This window comes from Capra hircus, chromosome 19 (genome assembly GCF_001704415.2).
Source record: "Capra hircus breed San Clemente chromosome 19, ASM170441v1, whole genome shotgun sequence".
In the NCBI taxonomy this organism is placed as follows: domain Eukaryota; kingdom Metazoa; phylum Chordata; class Mammalia; order Artiodactyla; family Bovidae; genus Capra; species Capra hircus.
In genome coordinates this window covers 34,428,834-34,446,597 of record NC_030826.1, presented here as the reverse complement: position 1 = coordinate 34,446,597, position 17,764 = coordinate 34,428,834, and the positions used below count along the sequence as shown (strand labels likewise).

The following is a 17,764-nucleotide window of genomic DNA, read 5'->3' as shown; positions in this document are numbered from 1 at the left end:
GGGACTGCCATCCCAGGGAGGGCTGTAGCCTGAGGCTTATGACCTGGGGCCTCCACCAAGTCCCAGAGCTCCTGAAAACTGCCAGGCTCCGGTACTGACAGGTGCGCCTGGGCTCTCACAGCTGCTATAGCACCAAGCTGGGGTCATGCCCTCTGCCACATGCCTAGCCCGGCCCTGGCCACATGTTCTTTCTTCTCCTTTTAAAGGACAGGAACAAGGTGGCCGGCGGCTGGGCCTCTGCACAAGTCTACATGATCTCAGGGCTGAGCCTGGTGACCCCCTGAGGCTGGGGAGCCCGCGGTTCCTCAAGGGCCGGAGCTGAGCACCCCTCCTGCTGCAGCTGCTGACAGAGGGGCCTGGCCTCCTTGGGGCAGAGACTCAGGACAGTTAATCCAGCACCCAGGGGCACCAGAGGGAAGTGTTTACAGAGTAGTCCAGGCCAGGGCAGGCTCCCAGCAGCTGCTGGGCACTGAGGCGACCAGGGGAGTGTGGTCTCTGCCCTCGGGGCCTCCAGTGTGGGCAGGCATGCCAAGGATGTGATCACCTTGGATGAGAACAGGTGCTGGGAGGAAGAATAATTTGGCATGGGGGGCAAGGCGAGGCCTCCCTGGCAGGTGACCCTCACTGGAGGCCTAAGGGCTGAAAAGGAGGTCGACACAGTGCAGAGAAAAGGGTCCTGCAGCAGGAGCAGGTAGCCTGCCATGCTCCGGGGCGCTGTCCTGACCAGACCAGCAAGCCCCATCCAGCTGGCCAGGTCATGTGTGGCCTCAGTGCAGGGTAGACAGAGTAGGCCGGGGTTCCGCTCTACACCTCGGACATGGTATTTGGCAGGTAAGGTGTCTTTATCAGGAAGAGCCAGAGGTGCTAGGAGGGCCAGGCAGTCTCAGCAACAAGGGACATCACAGAACCAGAGGAGACAGCAGAGCAGAGGAGCCAGAGACAGAGGGAAATTCCTACCCCAGACGCAGCAGGTCAGAAGGGCAAACACGGGGGCCAAGAGGGGGAACCCATGATGGCCAGGCCCATCGGCACCACCCCACCTCACTGGGACCACAGCTAATCAGGCCCTGCCATCCACAGACCAGACTTGGGAGCTGCCTGTGTCCAGTGGGGAGCAAGTACGAGGCCTGGAGCTTCGACGGGAGGGGGACCCATGGTGGAAGATTCAAGAGGCATTGAGAAGGACAAGGAGTCATCATGCCTGTGTCCCCTAGAGGCCCAGAGGCCCCACGGTCAGTGGCCAAAGGTGTGGATACAGGCCTCGAAGATGGACAGGAGGCCCATCAGGCAGTGGACGTAGAGGTGGCACTGGCCGTACACGTGCCCAATCTATGACGTGTCCAGAGGTCTCCCTGACCTGGCGCTGGGTCCAGCTCTGCAGTGACCGCAGCCTAGCTTTTTACTCTGGACTCAAGTAAGTTTCTGTTAAAGTGGCAGAGACAGAATGGGGGTCCCCATGTCCAGCTACTGCCCCCCTCCCCACGAAGCTGTCGCCCCCCAGACCCCCTGCCCACTTGTTACAAGTGGGGAAGATAATCCACCCCTTCCTTGGGCAGAAGCTGTGCTTTCCCACTGGGCCTGAGCGCTGCGAGGCAGCACATCCTGGTCACGGCCACGGACTGCCTGGGCCTGAGCCCTTCCAGAGGCTGTGGAGACACAGCAGCGGCTTCCCCCACCCACGCCACCCCCAGCAGAGAAGCACAGAGAGGCTTCATCCTGACGGAAACCCAATCCCCTTCACAGAGCTGTGCGACTGGGGACAATCTCTCCTCGCTGGGTACAGCCTGGGTCAAAATACTGTGTTCTGGGCTAGCTAATCTTCCCCCTCCAGCAGGGCAGGAACATGCCTGGGACCTGGGCGGGGGGTAGTGATCACGGCTCTGTGTCCCCGAGGACACATGAGACAGAATACGGAACAGTGTGGTCCCGCTCGCAGCACGCTCTCTCCAGGAAGAGGCTGCACGGCCTCCTGAGGGGCTCAGGGACTCCTGCGGTACCTGAGGGTCAAGGATCATGCGCAAGCCACCTGGCCGGTTGGCCTCCATTCAGCCTTGGGACACAGGGCCTGGGCCTCCCGGCCATCTTCCCCATCAGAGCCTTGCCGCCCGGGACCTGGAGCTGCCAGGTCCCCGAAGTGGATCCTGGACGTAAGCAGATAAGCAGGACGAGCATATTTGCTCTAGAGCTGTTTATGGGCCGAGTCTGAGACTGGGTGCTCATCCACTGGTGGAGCCCGGTGAGCTGAGGATAGCATGTCCCCACAAGGGACTGAGAGAGCGAAGAGGCCTCTGCCGTGGAGGGTCATGGGAACAGGGCCCAACACTTAGGAAACCCCAACACAGGGCAGTTCCCATGACTGCTCTGAGGTCAGCGTCCCCCGATTTTCTGAAGGAGACAATGAGGGGCCTACTGGGCCTGCCACGGGAGCAGGAGGCATCTCAATGCACCCGAGCCTTGATGCAGAGCACGGCCAGGGCTGGGAGCAGGAGGCATCTCAATGCACCCGAGCCTTGATGCAGAGCACGGCCAGGGCTGGGGGCAGGGGACAGACAGCCATTCTCACCATCCACCATCTGCAGACCGTGGGCCGTGGGCCATGCATGTGCGTGGCCAACATTTAAACTTTCAACATACTGAATTCAGAGAGACCAAGAAAAAGAGACCGTCCTCCCCTCCCTGGGGGAGGGGCAGACAGCAGGGACCCCAGGGGAGCTGGAGCCGAAAGATCCTACATCTTCAAGGCCAAAGAGATGGGGGTCGTGTGCTTTTCCCGGGTGAACCCCCCCTGGGGAACGATGACTACTGCTTCCAGTGGACACAGCTGCACTTCACACACAACTCTAAGGAGCCCCAGACAGCAGGCGAGAGGCAGGCCAGGAGGGAGATGCTGGCAGCAGACATGTCAGCAGGTGAGGGGTCAGAACCACTGGATAAGCCCAGGGCCCACCTCCCAGCCTGCTCACCCCCTGCCCTGTGCCCCGTCCTCTTGAGCCCTTGGGCTCCCAAGGAGAGCAGGGCCGGGCGACCTAAGTGCTTCCCTGACCAGTTTGGGCAAATATTGCCCGAAGCAGGTTCCTCCCAGAAGGTGCTGGCCAAACCTGCCTTGTCTACTCAGTGACTTACCCTCCAGCAATGGAGGCCATGGCCCACCCACTGGCCAGTCCCTCTCTGTGTCTCCATCGAGCTCCACTCAGGAGGGGCCCCGAGAGAGAAGCTCTGCTCCTGTCCACTCCCCCGCCACGGAGGCCACCGGTGGTGCCTCCTCCACCCTGGGGAACGTGCTGGCTTCACAGCTAACAAGGGGTGAGGCCGGGCTCTCCTTGTTCCCTCTCTAATTCTCCTGCTGTTCTGACATGCACACTCAAGGTCTAAAATTAGGCCATTGGATCTCACACCTGACTTTCTGAGCTCCCAGGGAAGGGGGGGTCAGCGCTGATCCAGAAAGGTGTCAAATCTGCATCAGGAACAACATCTTCTGGACACGCTGCTCCGTCCGCCAGGTAGCTGGCTGCCTGCCTGTATGCCACAGCCCCCGGGGTCCCAGCCGCCCTATCACCATTTGCACAATTTAAAACATGAGGGCATCTGGCAGGCAGGGGGATAAAAAGGCTGTGAGGTCCCCGCCACGTCCTCGAACCAAGTGCTGAGACACCCCGTAGGCCACGCTTAGACCTGGGCCAGAGAACCAGGGTCAGGGGTCCAACTAAGCCCCAGATGGGAAGACCTGCCCGTGCGCTCTGCCCGAAACCTGGCGCCAGTCTGCCGTCAGGGCTCGGCTGCCGGAGGGCTGAGCCCACGATGGAACACTCTCCCACTGCCATCAGGGTTCGTTTTGGAGGGACCCCGAGGTGCTCCCAGCAGGGCCCTGCCCCTGCCTGTCGCATCCATGGGGCCGCCTCAGGGAGGTCACGGTCTTGCCAGCCGAGAAACCTGGTGCTTTCGACCACACCTGCCCTCTCCCCACACCTGCTTCTCAGAAAGCAGCTCATGCAGGTGTTTGGCTGTCGGTACAAGGAGACAGCTTCAGGCGGTCAGGACCCTTCACCTCCGCTACCAGCCGACCTGTGAGACCTGGCCAGTCCCTTGGCAGCAGCCTCACAGTCAGGGCTGACCCTTTCACGCTTCCCGCCCTGCCTCCAAGCCACCTGCTAGGCACTGATGTGGCATCCAAGTGTGGCTGACAAGGGAGTGACCATCCCAGAACCTGCCCCGAGCTGAGCCGCAAGTGGAGCCCTGTCACTGCAGGATAGCACCATTGCCTGGGCAGCCCAGCCACAAGAGTGACCAGGAGAGGCCAACAGAGAGTGCCAGGTGGCTGGAGAGGAGGAGGGGTGGCAGCTGCCAGCCAGCTGCAAGCAAACTTCTAGTCCCAACCTCGAGTCCCTGACAACTGTGCCTGTTTTACAGTTGAGAAAAAACAAAATTTGGCTCAGAGAAGCCAAAATTCCCACCCAGGTCCAGGTCAGGCGACCACAGCAGCAGGACAGGCCACTGTGCTCAGAGGCCCATGCTCCTCCCTGGGCTGGCGAGACAGGCAGGAGGACTTAGGGGGCAGAGGCACAGCTGCACTTGGCTTCTGGGGCGAAGCAGCCAAGGATGGGCCCAAGGTCACTGGAGCCGTCCTGCCCCTGGCACCCCTCCCAGGTGGCTGCCTCTCAAGGCCACCCCACAGAGAGCCTACACACTGTCAGAGCGGGGTGTACCCCAGCCCAGTAGGCGCACCCTAAGCTGCAGGGGGTGGGGCTGCAAGGCTGGACCCCCGACAGGGACCAGGAGGGCCTCTCCTGCCAGCAGGGCCCCTGGTCCTGCCCCAGCTGGGCCAGCCAGCCTGCCACTCAGGGCTACGTCTGTGTCTGCACCAGGCAGGCCCTCCTGGAGGAGGGTTGGGGAAGAAGGGGGGCCAGGGGAGGAGGGGGTAACGCACAGGAGCAGCAGCTCTGGCTGTCAGGTTCAGCTCTGCTCTCACAGCTGTGTGACCTGGGCAGGTCAAGCAACCTCTCTGGTCCTTGGCTGCCACTTCTTAAAAAACCTGGGGTGGACCCGCCCATCCCCCCCGCCAGGAGTCTGCACATCAAATCCCTTTGGGGAGGTGGTGACAACAATGTTTGGTCCCAGGATGGCCATCAGTGAGTACATCTGCCCCCAGCGCCCCCAGTCTCTGTACCGCCCACCTCACTGCAGAGCAGCCCCCTGACCCCCCACCCAAGGCTGCTGGGGACATTGAGAGCAATTGGCTGACCCCCGCCCACCACCTCGCCCAGGACCCGCAGGACAAAGCTGGACTCTACAGAGCTGAGAGCAGAGGGAATGGGCAGGAACACTCTGCCTGCACCCTCTCCTCCCATGCTCCCCAATGCTGAGCAGCACTCGTGCCTGACACCCTGAGAGAGGACAGGGAAAGCTGAGTTCAGGCAAATTCACCTGTCCCCACCGCGGACAAGGGTGGGTCTGCCCCGAGGAAGGTGGGTCCCAGAGGCAGCGAGGACAGGCCCAGCCCCGGGGTGACCCCCCACCAGCTCATCATCTCCCAAGGCAGCCCCCCTCCCTGCAAAGCTGGTCGTGGGCACAGGGACTGTCCTCCAAGACTGGTTGGAACCTCAGACAACAAGCATGGGATTTGGACAAATTTAGTCTAGGAAGCTTTGCAGCCCCAGTCCCACCCTCCCCTGATTCCCCGGACGCATCAGGTGGCCTGGTTCTCCAACCCGCTCTGCCCAGGACTCTGGGTCCGGCCCCTCCCCTCTCATGACCTCTATGCCCTGGAGCCCACACTCCAAGGCCAATGCCTCTTTGGAGAAACTACAGGGATCTCAGGTCCAGAAACACTATGTGCCCAGGGTCCTTCCCTGAGGTGCCCTGGGCATCGAGTCCCAGGGTCTTCAGGCTGGGCCTTGACCGCTTCCCACCCTAGCCCCCCTGAGGCTCAGGGAGCCAGGGCAGGGCCAGGAGGCGGGATCAGAGGAAACGTGGCAGGAACAGGCTCCCACGGCTGCTCCTGGCCAAGCGTGGCCCGGGCTTCCAGACCCTTCACACCCATTCCCCTCCCCTGCTGCCTGGCAGCCACCCTGGAGGCGAGCTGGACAAAGGCCACCCCTTGCCCCAACACTCTCCAGACCTCAGATGATACAGCTGAGGCCCAGGCCAGAGCAAGTGGGCAGTAAATAGAGACAAACCCCATGCCTTGGACATTCTTCCTGAATCTCAGATGGCGTCAGAGGAGGACTAGGGAATAGTGCAAAGTCAACAACACAGCCAGGCTGGCACTGTAGGTCAGCGGGAGGACCTACTACTCACCCCAAATGGAGAAACAACCTGGCTGGCCTCTGGCCCCCAGGCCACTCAGGGCTCACCCACAACAACTTACTGGTCCAGGCCCTGCCCTCAGCTCCCAGGAGCCCTCGGTCTAAGGAGGGGTGGGGTGAAACACAAACTCACAAGGATCAGGACCCACAGACGTCTGCTGGGGCCAGGGCTCAGGGAGGGCTGGTGGGAGAGGGGAGGCCCTTCTTAGAGGGAGCAGACCCTGCAAAGGCAGGGGGGTAGGGGGCATGCAAGGACACCCAGGGGGTATGTGTCATCAAACTGCCCCTCCATGCAGCAGGGACCCCAGAGATAACCCACTAGCCCCCCACACCTGTCCTACCAAATCAACACAAGCTTGGATGCAAATGTCGCCCCACTGCCCACCACCACCTCCAGCGGTGAAGCACCCCAGAGGAGGCGCTTTGTCCATCCCCACGCCCCGGCAGGACTGAGAGGAAACTCAGGCTGCACCCCTGGACCGTCAGGACCCTGGGGGAGGAGAAGCCCAATCAGGTGGGGTCTTGCTGGGACTCCCTCCTCGCTCCCTTGCCCACCACACGGTCTGGGCACCTGGCGAGCTACCTGGTACCATACGTACCAGTTAGGGTTAGTGTTAGGGTATGCTTTAATGCTGCCCTGCTCAGACCCCTAGACTCTAAAGTTAGCCCAGCTGCTGCCCGCTGCTCCACACAGCTCTCCCTTCAGGGCTCAGGCCATGGGGCAGGCAGGGCTGCTTGAGCATCCTAAGAAGCACACACATATACACATGGCACAGCCAGGCCAGAGGAGCGAGTGTGGGGCCTGGTGACACCGGGCTGACCGTCCCCACTGGGAGCCGAGGCCAGACAACCCGTAGCTCTGTAAAAATCCAGCTCGGAGTGGAGCCCAGTGCGTGCACAGCCATGCCCTCGGAGAGAGACTCTGAGCCAGACAGGAGCAAGGGTGTCAGACAGTCTGTCCACACCCAGCCCAGCTCCCCGTGCTCACATGTGCACATGCATGTACAGCCACGTGTGCACCTCTCACACACATCTCAGTGCTGCCTGAAACACAACCAGGGTGCAGGCCAGCACTAAGGGTCCTTCCTCAGGACAGCCGGCCTGTCCACCTCCCCACCCACCCCTGCCTGGCTCCTCCGGAAGCTCAGTCCGACCAAGGAGCCCCGACCCCACTGGCTGCCTGCCTCCAGGACAACTCCGGACACCAGCTTCTGTGTAACTGCTCACTGGTTTCAGGCTTTTGGCCCCTTGATCTGGGGGAGAGCATCCCTGCTGTTCTGGACTACCCAGCCTGTGGTCACGTGTCAGGGAAACCAGCAGGGCATGTGGAAAAGGACACAAATGCTTCCCCTCAAGGAGACCAGTCTGTCAGGACGGAGGGACAGCATGTTGATCAGGGCGTGTGTCCCTCCCCTCAAGGAGACCAGTGTGTCTGTCGGGAGGGATGGCATGTTGACCAGGGCGTGTCTCTCCCCTCAAGGAGACCACTCTGTCTGTCGGGAGGGACGGCATATTGACCAGGGCGTGTCTCTCCCCTCAAGGAGACCACTCTGTCTGTCAGGAGGGATGGCATGTTGACCAGGGCGTGTCTCTCCCCTCAAGGAGACCACTCTGTCTGTCGGGAGGGAAGGCATATTGACCAGGGCATGTCTCTCCCCTCAAGGAGACCAGTCTGTCAGGACGGAGGGACGGCACGTTGATCACGCGTGTCCCTCCCCTCAAGGAGACCACTCTGTTGGGAGGGACAGCACACTGGCTGTGGCCTCTTTGTGATGAGCAGCCCCACCCCCACCCTGCTCCCACCAGATGAAGTGAAGACCTAACTCGTCAACCAAATGCAAATATGTCCTGTTCTGCCCCGGGGACCGAGCGGCTACCTGAGATGAAGAAAGCTTGGAACAGCGTGTGCCAACGCCCTGGAGGTGAGCATAAGGCGTCCACAGCTCTGCCAGCCGGCGCCTTGGGGGTGGCCTCTCCCCCACCCCCAAGATGCTGCTGCAGACAGCAGACCAGAGGCCCCCAAAGCTTCCCTTCATCCTGCCGGGGAGAGGCGTCTCCCAGAAGGGCTGGCAGAGGGATGGCCCAGAGCCCACTGTGCAAGGCCCCATGCCCGCAGATGACCTGGCGGGGGTCTGCCACCCAGTTCACTTGCTGTGGGTTCCTTCCTGCTCCCCATTGCCCGCAGCCCAGGGGCTGCAGACCACTCTGAGGGAAGCCGCATTTTGGAAAAGTGACCATGGCTACAGAGCACATCTGGTGCTGGGGTGGGAGATTCACAAGACGATGGCTTTGTTGCGCACGTAGCAGGAGGGGAGCCAACCCCAGCCAAGTCCTTCCAACTCACCCACCGGAACAGCACGGCCCCCTCAGGCATGCAGGGCAGCCCTGGGCTGTCTGCTAAAGCCAAGATGTGGCAGGACCCCAAGGGGAGGGGTGTCCTCCCCAGGTGCCGACCTTGGCAGGGAAGCAGGAGGATGCTCCCACGCTGACCAGAGACAGATGGGGAGGGAAGAGCTGCCAGTCTGTCCGTCTGTCCACCTGTCTGTCCGTGCAGCCCGCCCTGGGTGCACTTACCACATTCCAGAAGAGTGGATTGAAGACAATGGCAAGGACAGCAGCCACAAAGTGGGGTTCCGAGAGGTCCACGTAGCCAAGCAGCCGGGTCATAATGCAGAGGTCTGCCTGAAGGGACAGAGTGACGTCAGTGGGAGACGGGCCTGCCCCACCTGGCCCCGCCTGGCCAACACTAGAGAGAAGGCAAGCCCAGAGCTCAGAAGCAAAGTTACCCTCCGGGAACAGGCCAGCAGGCTCTGGTGCGTCCAAGTCCGGCAAAAGTTACTACAGTGTAATCTCATAAATCTGAAGATAAAAAGCAAAACCCAGCCAGCCATGCTGTGCCTGTTGGAGGGCGGTGGGGCCACAGTGGAAGCCAGGGAGAAAATCAGTGACTCTGAAGGTGAGTATCCAGCACCTTGTAGGGCAGCGACCCCACTAGGGTAACCAGGACCCTGCGGAGGTGTTTAGAGCCAACCCGAGGGGCCGACACCTGTGTGAAGATGCTCAGCATCTGAGGACCAGATGAAAAGAGCAGCAGTGGCTTTTCCCACCTGCTGGACTGCGCTCCTGAATGTTGGTGGGGGGTCCCCAACCCCAGGCACCAGCCCCAGGAACATACACATGTGTGCATGGCTGCTCCTATTGGCACGCATGCAACATGTGTGCATCACAGGAGCCTGGGAAAACCAGATGCACTATTCCCAAGGCAACTAGAGAATTTAAACAGACCAGGTCTGTGCCAACCTGCCTTGATTTCAAACACACATCAAATGGACAAGGAAGCTGCAGCACCTCAGAGCCCTAGTGCATTTTCAGGAACTACCACCACACAGCTAAGCACCCCTCCTGTGCCTGGGCTGGGTCTCTCCCACCTTCTCCCTGTCCACCCTCTGGCCACTCACTCTTTGTGGCCCTACCCACTCCACGCTGGTAGCCCTCCGCAGCTATGACAACCAAAAACGGCTCCAGACACGGCCCAGACATCCCTGGGGACAGAACTGAGATCTGCCCCCCACCCGCCTCTGGGGACAAGGAGGAGACAGCCAGATGCTTCCAGCACTGAGTTCCTTCTTTAAAAAGGATGAGACACCACTGACATTCTGAGTGCTAAGTCACTGCATCACTCTCTGTTTTTCTTTTTAGAGATCTATGGTACCTCTCCACATGTAGCTCATTTCAGTTCAGTCCCTCAGTCATGTCTGACTCTTTGTGACCCCATGGACTGCAGCACACCAGGCTTCCCTGTCCATCACCAACTCGTGGAGCTTACTCAAACTCATGTCCTCTGTTGTCCCCTTCTCTTCCCGTCTTCAATCTTCCCAGCATCAGGGTCTTTTTCAATGAGTCGGTTCTTCACATCAGGTGGCCAAAGTATTGGAGTTTCAGCTTCAGCATCAGTCCTTGCAGTGAATATTCAGGACTGATTTCCTTTAGGATGGACTGGTTGGATCTCCTTGCAGTCCAAGGGATTCTCAAGAGTCTTCTCCAACACCACAGTTCAAAAGCATCAATTCTCTGGTGTTCAGCTGTCTTTATAGTCGAACTCTCAGTCTGTACATGACCACTGGAAAAACCGTAGCCTTGACTAGATGGACCTTTGTTGGCAAAGTAATGTCTGTGCTTTTTAATATGCTGTCTAGGTTGGTCATAGCTTTTCTTCCAGGGAGCAAGCGTCTTTTAATATCATGGCTGCAGTCTCCATCTGCAGCGATTTTGGAACCCAAGAAAATAAAGTTTCTTACTGTTTCCATTGTTCCACCATCTATTTGCCGTGAAGTGATGGGACCGGATGCCACGATCTTAGTTTTTTGAGTGCTGAGTTTTAAGCCAAGTTTGTCCCTCTCCTCTTTCACTCTTATCAAGAGGCTCTTTAGTCCACATGCAATCCACAATAAAAATAAGCCTCAACTGGGAAGAAAGTCAGGACCATGGGGGTTCTGGTCTTTCCTATAATATCACCTGCAATGGCGTTTGCACTTCATTTCTCTCAGAGACACATTTCATTCTTTTGGAAAATGTTTGTCTCAGGCCACCCAGCCCTGCAGACACTCCACAGGTGACCACTCCCAGCATGGCTCGGCCCGCCATGCCACTGAGCATGGCTGTGAAAGATTCAGGAACGTCTCGGAGCTCAGATGCTGGCATGTCCTTCCCACGTGGCCTCCTCTGCCTGTCAGTTGGCAGGGACAAGGGAAAAGCCAGACTCAGTTGACTGCCCAAGACAGGAGAAAAGCTGAGTCAAGAACCAGAGGTGCATGGTTGCGGGAATGCTGGGCGCACTGGCCCAGGCCAGGGCCACGGAAGCACAGGTGCAGGATACAGAGGATGGCCAAGCCCCCTCAGCAACCATGGGGAGCAAGGCTGGACACAGGACCCTGCCTGGATGGGCCACAGCGAGGCACCCTGTACGCTGCCACCCTTTCGGCTAGCCCCGCCCCCCCCCCAACCAGGTGGCTGCCAAGGTGTGGAAGCCCCTAGGAAGGACAGGCTTCAGCCTGAGGGAGACCCCACCAGCCCCAAAGCCTTGAGGAGTGGCTGAGGAGTGGTTAAGCATGTCTGACTGTGAGGCTCCGCCCACTGATATGCTGTCTGTTGCGGGGCGGGGGGCGGTGCGGTGGGAGGGCGGGAAGGACCAGAGTCCTGCTTGGGTCCTGCTTAGCCGGCACCAGCCCCCTCTGTGAAAACAGACCCTCGCAGCCAGGGGGCCTCACTGGCCCCAGTGCTCCTCCTGCTCACCCTGCCTCACTGCCAGCTCCCTCCTCTCACAGCAAGTCTTCTCTGGTGGTGCCCACATCATCCTCCTGCTCAAAACTCTGCCAAGTGTCCCAGTGCCCCCAGGAAGGGGCTGGCTCCCAAGCCTCACTTCCTGCCACACCAGCACCCATGCCTCCCCACCCAGCCCAACATCTCTGATGGATTTCCCTCCACCAGTCTTACCTGCCATTCTTCCTGCCACCCTCACCCACAAACAGCGTGTTCTGAACCTTTTCAAATGCCTTCTGAAATACCCTCTTGTCCCTCAAACTCTTTTCATCCCTCAAGACCCAGTGAGAGCATGTCCGGTACCCTCGCCCATGGCCCCCTCCTGTGTCTTCTGTGTGTACCCCATCTGTCCCTGTCCCTGTCATCTGTCCCTGTTTGGTGATGGTTCCTCCAGATGAGGGGCCATTTCTTCCCCATCTCTGTATCATCGCCTGGCACAGAGTGTTTGTTGGGTGAATGGTGGCCCCTGTTTCTTCATCAGCAAAACACACGGTGGTAAGGGACTATCTCAGCCGCCTGTGCTCCAGGGACTTCAACCCCCTCCCTCTACTTCAGAGCGAGACAGGAAGCAGCCCAGGTAGCGTGAGTGGGCCCTGCAGGGAGCAGCCCTGAGCCTGCCGACCCCTCTGCTTCTGAGGCCAGAGATGCACCAGCTGCCAGAAGCTGTGCTTCTTAAGTATGTATTTTTCTGGTGACTCTTAAGCTGAGAAATCAAGCAATGTTCTCAAACCTTGACCGGGGGTGCGGGTATAGTCCTCAGTTCCTTAGAAACCCAGGGGTGGAACCTACTCAGGGTGGGTCAGTCTCCCGCCCCCAGGGGGGCGGAGCTGGGGGGGCAGCCATGTCCAATGAAGAGCCCAGGGAGGTACTGGGAGTCTGAGCTCTGACCTGAGCCATATTCGATCACATTCACCAACTCCGTGAACCATACTTCCCGCTAATGGCCCCCAGCCCCGGCCTGTCCTCTGAATCACCATGTCTGGCTTAGGGCCAGCACACAAAACGTGCTTCTCCACATGTTTATGACAGCGACAACTCCCATGAGAGCTTCTGTGGCATTTCTGCAGACAAGGGTGTCATTGTCAGCAGATGCCGTTTTAAGGAGTTCCTCTGAACCGGAAGAATCCGGAGCCTCCAGCTTGGCGACTGTGTCCATGGGGAGACCAACGCCCCCAACTGCCAGGGCCCGCAGGTGGCGGCGGACTGTTCCCACTCAGCAGAGGAGAGTCAAAAACCCTTCCCTGCAGCCGTGCCAGCAACCCTGGGACTCAGTGTGTCCACCCTGACACCCATCACATTTTATGGGGAAACTCACAGAGGTTGCCGGCGGGTCAGATCTTCCAGGCCCCACCACTCACACAGCCTCAGCCCCTGTCACTTTTCACCACCAGCCAGCAGACACCTGTACAAGGATAGGAAACCCCACAGTCCCATAGAAGCCCTGTGTCCTCAGGCTGTGCCTCGTGCCCCACAAGTGACCCTGGGCTGGCAGGGCCAGAAGGAAAGAGGGCAAAGGGTCAAGCGTGAGGCCTGCCCACGTGGGAAGCAGGTGCAGATGGTGGCCAGGGGCTCGAGGTCACCCAGGTTCTGGCTAGTGAGCAGGAGGAAGCCAGCACGCAGTCCAGTGGCTGCCTGGAGGGCGCAGAGGGGTCTTTTGGGGTGACGGAGCCTGGGTGGTCAGGGGTACATGAGAACTCTCCATCTGGGCAGACATCACTACGTGAATCACACCTTAGGAAAGAAAGTCAGCAGGGGAACTGGGAACTGGCCCTCTTTCCCCAAAGGGCCCAGGGAGAGACGCGGTCCTCCTGCCAGGTTTCAGGGATTTACATTCAGCAGACACGGAGCACCCCCAGGAGGCACTACTCTGAGGGGACTCTGCCAGCTAAGCCGCTGCAGCAAGACCAACATGCATCTCCTGATGCATCAGTGCTCACGCCTCACCTCAGGCAGTCACTCAGCAGCACCAGCCCTGTTGTCATGCCTGCTCGGAGAGAAGCAAGCCAGGGGCTCGCAGAGGCCAGGTCAACCAGCCCTTCCAGATTCCAGATTCCACATTCCAGATTCCAGGTTCAGGCACTGGGGCAAAGGTAAGTTCTGAACATTCCCTAGGGGGCCAGACAAGTGAGCAGAAGAAAGACACTGGCTGAGGCCACCGGAAGCCGACATCCAGCCAGGTCCCCCCCAACCCCCCGTTAGGACCATGGCCCCTACCCAGGTCCCAGGGCCCTCATCACCCGGGAAGCATCTGGTCACCTTGAAGGGGGATTTGCGTTGCCCAGAGGGGCGTGCGGAGCAGAGAATGACGAACAGGCTAGGCGGCAGCAGAGGGGCCCCTCCTGGCTTCAGGCTCTGAGGCCGGCAGGTCCCTTTCGGGCTGCTGTCATCTCCGTGACTCAAGGAGGCCCTCCCTCCAAAACCCCGTCAGGCAGGAGCAGAGCAGGTGGGTCCCCAATGCTGCCCCCAGAACCCTGCACCCCACCCCAGGCCACCTCAGCTATGGGAAGGGTCCCCCCACCTTACTAAAGCCGTGGAAGTCCTGGCCCTCTGCTCTTGGTAACTCTAACGATGCAGCCCCTGCGGTTCCAAGGTCACAGGCTGCAGGGTCCCAGCGCTGGAATGCAAAGGAGATGCTCCGCCTACCGCACCCCAGCAGCGCTCCGTGAGGGGCTCAGAGGCTAGACCATACTGCTTGCCATGCGAGGGGTACACAGACGTGGCGGGTCAACAGCACCCGGGTCACATTGTGACATCCAAACAAACAGCAGGGGCCCAGGAGTCAAAGTCACATCGACCGCAGGTGGGACCCACGTACTGCTCAGCACAGAGGGCGGGGGACAGGCTGGGGACAGTGTGTCGGCCTCCAGCAGGACCCTCCATCTCAGGGCAACTCAGGAGACATTTACCAGGAAACCAGTGCTGTGAGCCCCACACTAGCACAGACACACGAAGGAGGGCCACAAAGTTCTGTACTAAGGCAGCCATGACCTCGATCGTGACACCAGGCACAGAAGGTCTTCAGGCAGCAGACAGTCCAGGCTGGGGGCTCCCTCCCACCCTCCAGAAGGACCAGAGGGGGCCTCTGTGACCTCCTCCCCTGGGGGGGGGGGAAAATAAGCGGGGGAAACAGGTGCAACCTGTCTTTTCTAATGAGTCAGTTCTTCGCATCAGGTGGCCAAAGTATTGGAGTTTCAGCTTCAGCATCAGTCCTTCTAATGAATATTCAGGACTGATTTCCTTTACGATTGACTGGTTTGCTCTCCTTGCTGTCCAAGGGGCTCTCAAGAGTCTTCCTCAACATCACAGTTCAAAGGCATCAATACTTTAGCACTCAGCTTTCTTAATGGTCCAACTCTCACATCCGTACATGACTACTGGAAAAAACATAGCTTTGACTAGACAGACCTTTGTCGGCAAAGTGATGAATCCTACCAAACATTGAAGGAACAAAGAACCACAATTCCGCACAGTCTCTCCCAGAACACTTCCCAGCTCCCACTAAGAGGGCTGCATTCCTTTAACGCTATAACTGGACAAAGACACTACAAGAAAAGTACAAACCATACTCCTCATGAACACAGCCCTCCAAAACCCTGAACAAAATGATGGAAACTCAAAGCCTGCAATGAATACAAGGAGAACAGATCAGGACCAAGTTGGGGGGCACCCCAGAAATGTGGGGCTGGTGTGACAACCAACATCTGCACAGACAGACAGAAGAGGAAAAGCCATATGGCCATCTCAACAGAGGCAGGAGAAACCAACGCTCTGTACACTGACATGACTTGCCAAAGGTCTGGACTCTCACCCCAAAACACTGAAGACAAAAATTACATCCCTGAGAACTTCACAGAATAAGTTGTCCAAAGAAATGGCCTGATGTTTGTTCTGACCAACGTGATAATGCCAAGAGAATTTGAAAAATAACTCTTGTGTAGTAGGCAAACATCTCACCCGGGAAGGCAGCTCCGACATGCCCGTCACCCCCTGGGATTTGCCTCCCAAATGGTCACAGAGCAGTCACATACAGGGACTGTGCAGCCCAAGGGGCCCGGCCCCCAAGCATGGGCTGGACGCAGCCTGAACCTTGCCTTCTGAAAACCACCCACCCTCAGTGCGGTCACCCGAACTTCAGAGCTGACAGAGCTCTCATCTTACAGAGCAGGTAACTGAAGGGCCCCTTTGGACACCTACACCACCCACGCTCACAAGGGACAAGGGCTGGGGAACCATCTGGAAACGGGCATGAGCGGAGTCTCCGATTGTGCCCTGGCAGCCCAAGCTCCCCAAGAAGCTGGCACCATGAGGCACCATCGGAGCCCTTCTGTCCGGCTCCATCTCCCACCAGTCAGTCGGCTTCACGCAGCTGCTGAGCCAAGGAGGAGCCAAGCCAAGTTCAGGGTAGAGAGGGCCTTGGTCAATGAGGGTGCAGCAGGGACACTCCCCAGCCTGGGGGGGCGGCAGGGGGTGGGGGGCTACTTTCTAAGCTAAAAACAAAGTCCTGATTCCAAACCCACTGCAGCAGGCCCAGGAGCTACTGGTCAAGGGCATTGTGCCCACGTCAGCAGGCGTGTGGCTGCTGGGGTCTTGCGGTAGTGCATGACAGAATCACATTTTTTCATGTATTGGGTCAAATATACTATTAAAAGTAACTTCACCGATTTCTTCTTAGTTGTTAAACTGTGGCTACTAGAGGAGTTTGGATTTTCACCATGACTGTGTTACCCCCACCACCACCCCCGCCCCGGCCATCGGAGGGGGCTAGGTGAGCTTGGTGCCAGCCTGTAGCTCAGATGTGTTGGATGCAAAGAAACCATCCTGGAGACAATATCTCTCCAAACCAGAGATTCTGACAGAGGAGGGAGGAGGGCTGCCAAGAGGCACAAATAGACAACGTGGAATGTTGTTGGCAACAGGAAGCTTAACTGTACCAACAGGGGCAGCGGTGGAAAACGGAATGTTAGCCAGTGAGGGTCACCCTGACCCATCTCCCAAAAGCTCCCAGGTCAGTCCCACTGCACAGCCCCAGAGAGAAGGGGCTGCCTGCACACACCCAGGAAGTCTCCCCCTCCCCCGCTGCCAGGCCTTGCTCAGACCTTAACCTTGCAGGGGCTCCACTGTCCAAAGCCCTGAAGGTCTCCCCACCTCTAGTCAACGGTGCCCATCCTTCCACCCGGAGTTTGCATCCGTGAAGCAGCCACCCCAGGCTGGGCAATCCCGAAGGTCCCCTCTGGCATTCCAAGATCTCTGCCCTTCTCATCTGAGATCTGCTAGGATAGAAAGCACGGCACACCATGGACCTCATGGGTTTCGAGTCCTCTAACGCCATCAGGAATCCAGTATTCAAAGGATGCCGTCAGATACATTCGTCCTCCCAGGGCAGCTGGTGATATTCACCTGGATCTGGGTGCCCATTACACCAGAGAGCTCGCTCTGAACCGCCCAAGTCATGCAGAGTGACCCAGCACTTCACGGAAAGTTCTTTGAAATAATAAGTCTTCCTCCCCTCCTCTGCTTTCCTCCCATGCCCTTGGGCTGTCCGGCACTTCCTGGGGACAGACATGAGGCTTCTCTTTGTTCCGGAACAAATCCACCTCCTCACGGCCTTGGCTCTGCCAGCCCTCCACCAGAGCACCTTACCCCCTGGCTTACCTCTCAGGGCTCAGATCAGAGGTCACCTCCTTAGGTAGGGGACGAGCTATCTCGGGATCGCAGTCCCCCTCCCCACCAGCCAGTCTCTAAAACAGTGTCCAATTTTATCTCTGGGAGAGAATTTTAGGTTTCCAGTCTCACTAGAGTGAAAAGTCAGTGAGAACCGACAAAGAATGTCACCGGCCATTCCAGTGAGAACAAAAGTTGCCCCATCAGGCCACTGGCCGCTGCTGCCAACCCAGGTGCGCCCTGAGGTGGTTTAGGATGGAGAAAAACAGGAGATTGGCCCCAGACAGGATGAGATCTAAGGAATAATTTCAAGGAGCCCAGACTCTTGCATCTTCCCAGATCCAGAAATGTGCTAAAATCATGAAAGAGATGTCTGTTTCGTGTGTGTGTGTGTGATTACCAGTAATCTTTTGATGTTCCACGACATGTTTTGGGGTTTTGTGTTTCCAGCAAAAACTTCTATATATCCTGGTTCCTCCCTA

The 17,764-nt window shown here is 58.5% G+C and overlaps 1 protein-coding gene across 9 annotated transcripts in view; it reads right to left on the bottom strand.

Annotated features, from left to right (window-relative positions):
- Positions 1-17,764, bottom strand: part of PEMT (phosphatidylethanolamine N-methyltransferase) — a 36,249-nt gene that overhangs the window by 16,999 nt on the left and 1,486 nt on the right. For 3 of the 9 annotated variants that reach the window (XM_018064798.1, XM_018064799.1, XM_018064791.1), the window contains exon 2: positions 8,877-8,984. In XM_018064798.1, the coding sequence (XP_017920287.1) occupies positions 8,877-8,969 (93 nt within the window). In that variant the 5' untranslated portion in view covers positions 8,970-8,984. Of the gene's footprint in view, positions 1-8,876; positions 8,985-12,936; positions 13,024-13,565; positions 13,730-14,139; positions 14,352-16,766; positions 16,889-17,018; positions 17,089-17,764 lie in introns of those variants that run through there. The other 6 variants (XM_018064793.1, XM_018064797.1, XM_018064792.1 and 3 more) reach the window with 6 other exon arrangements.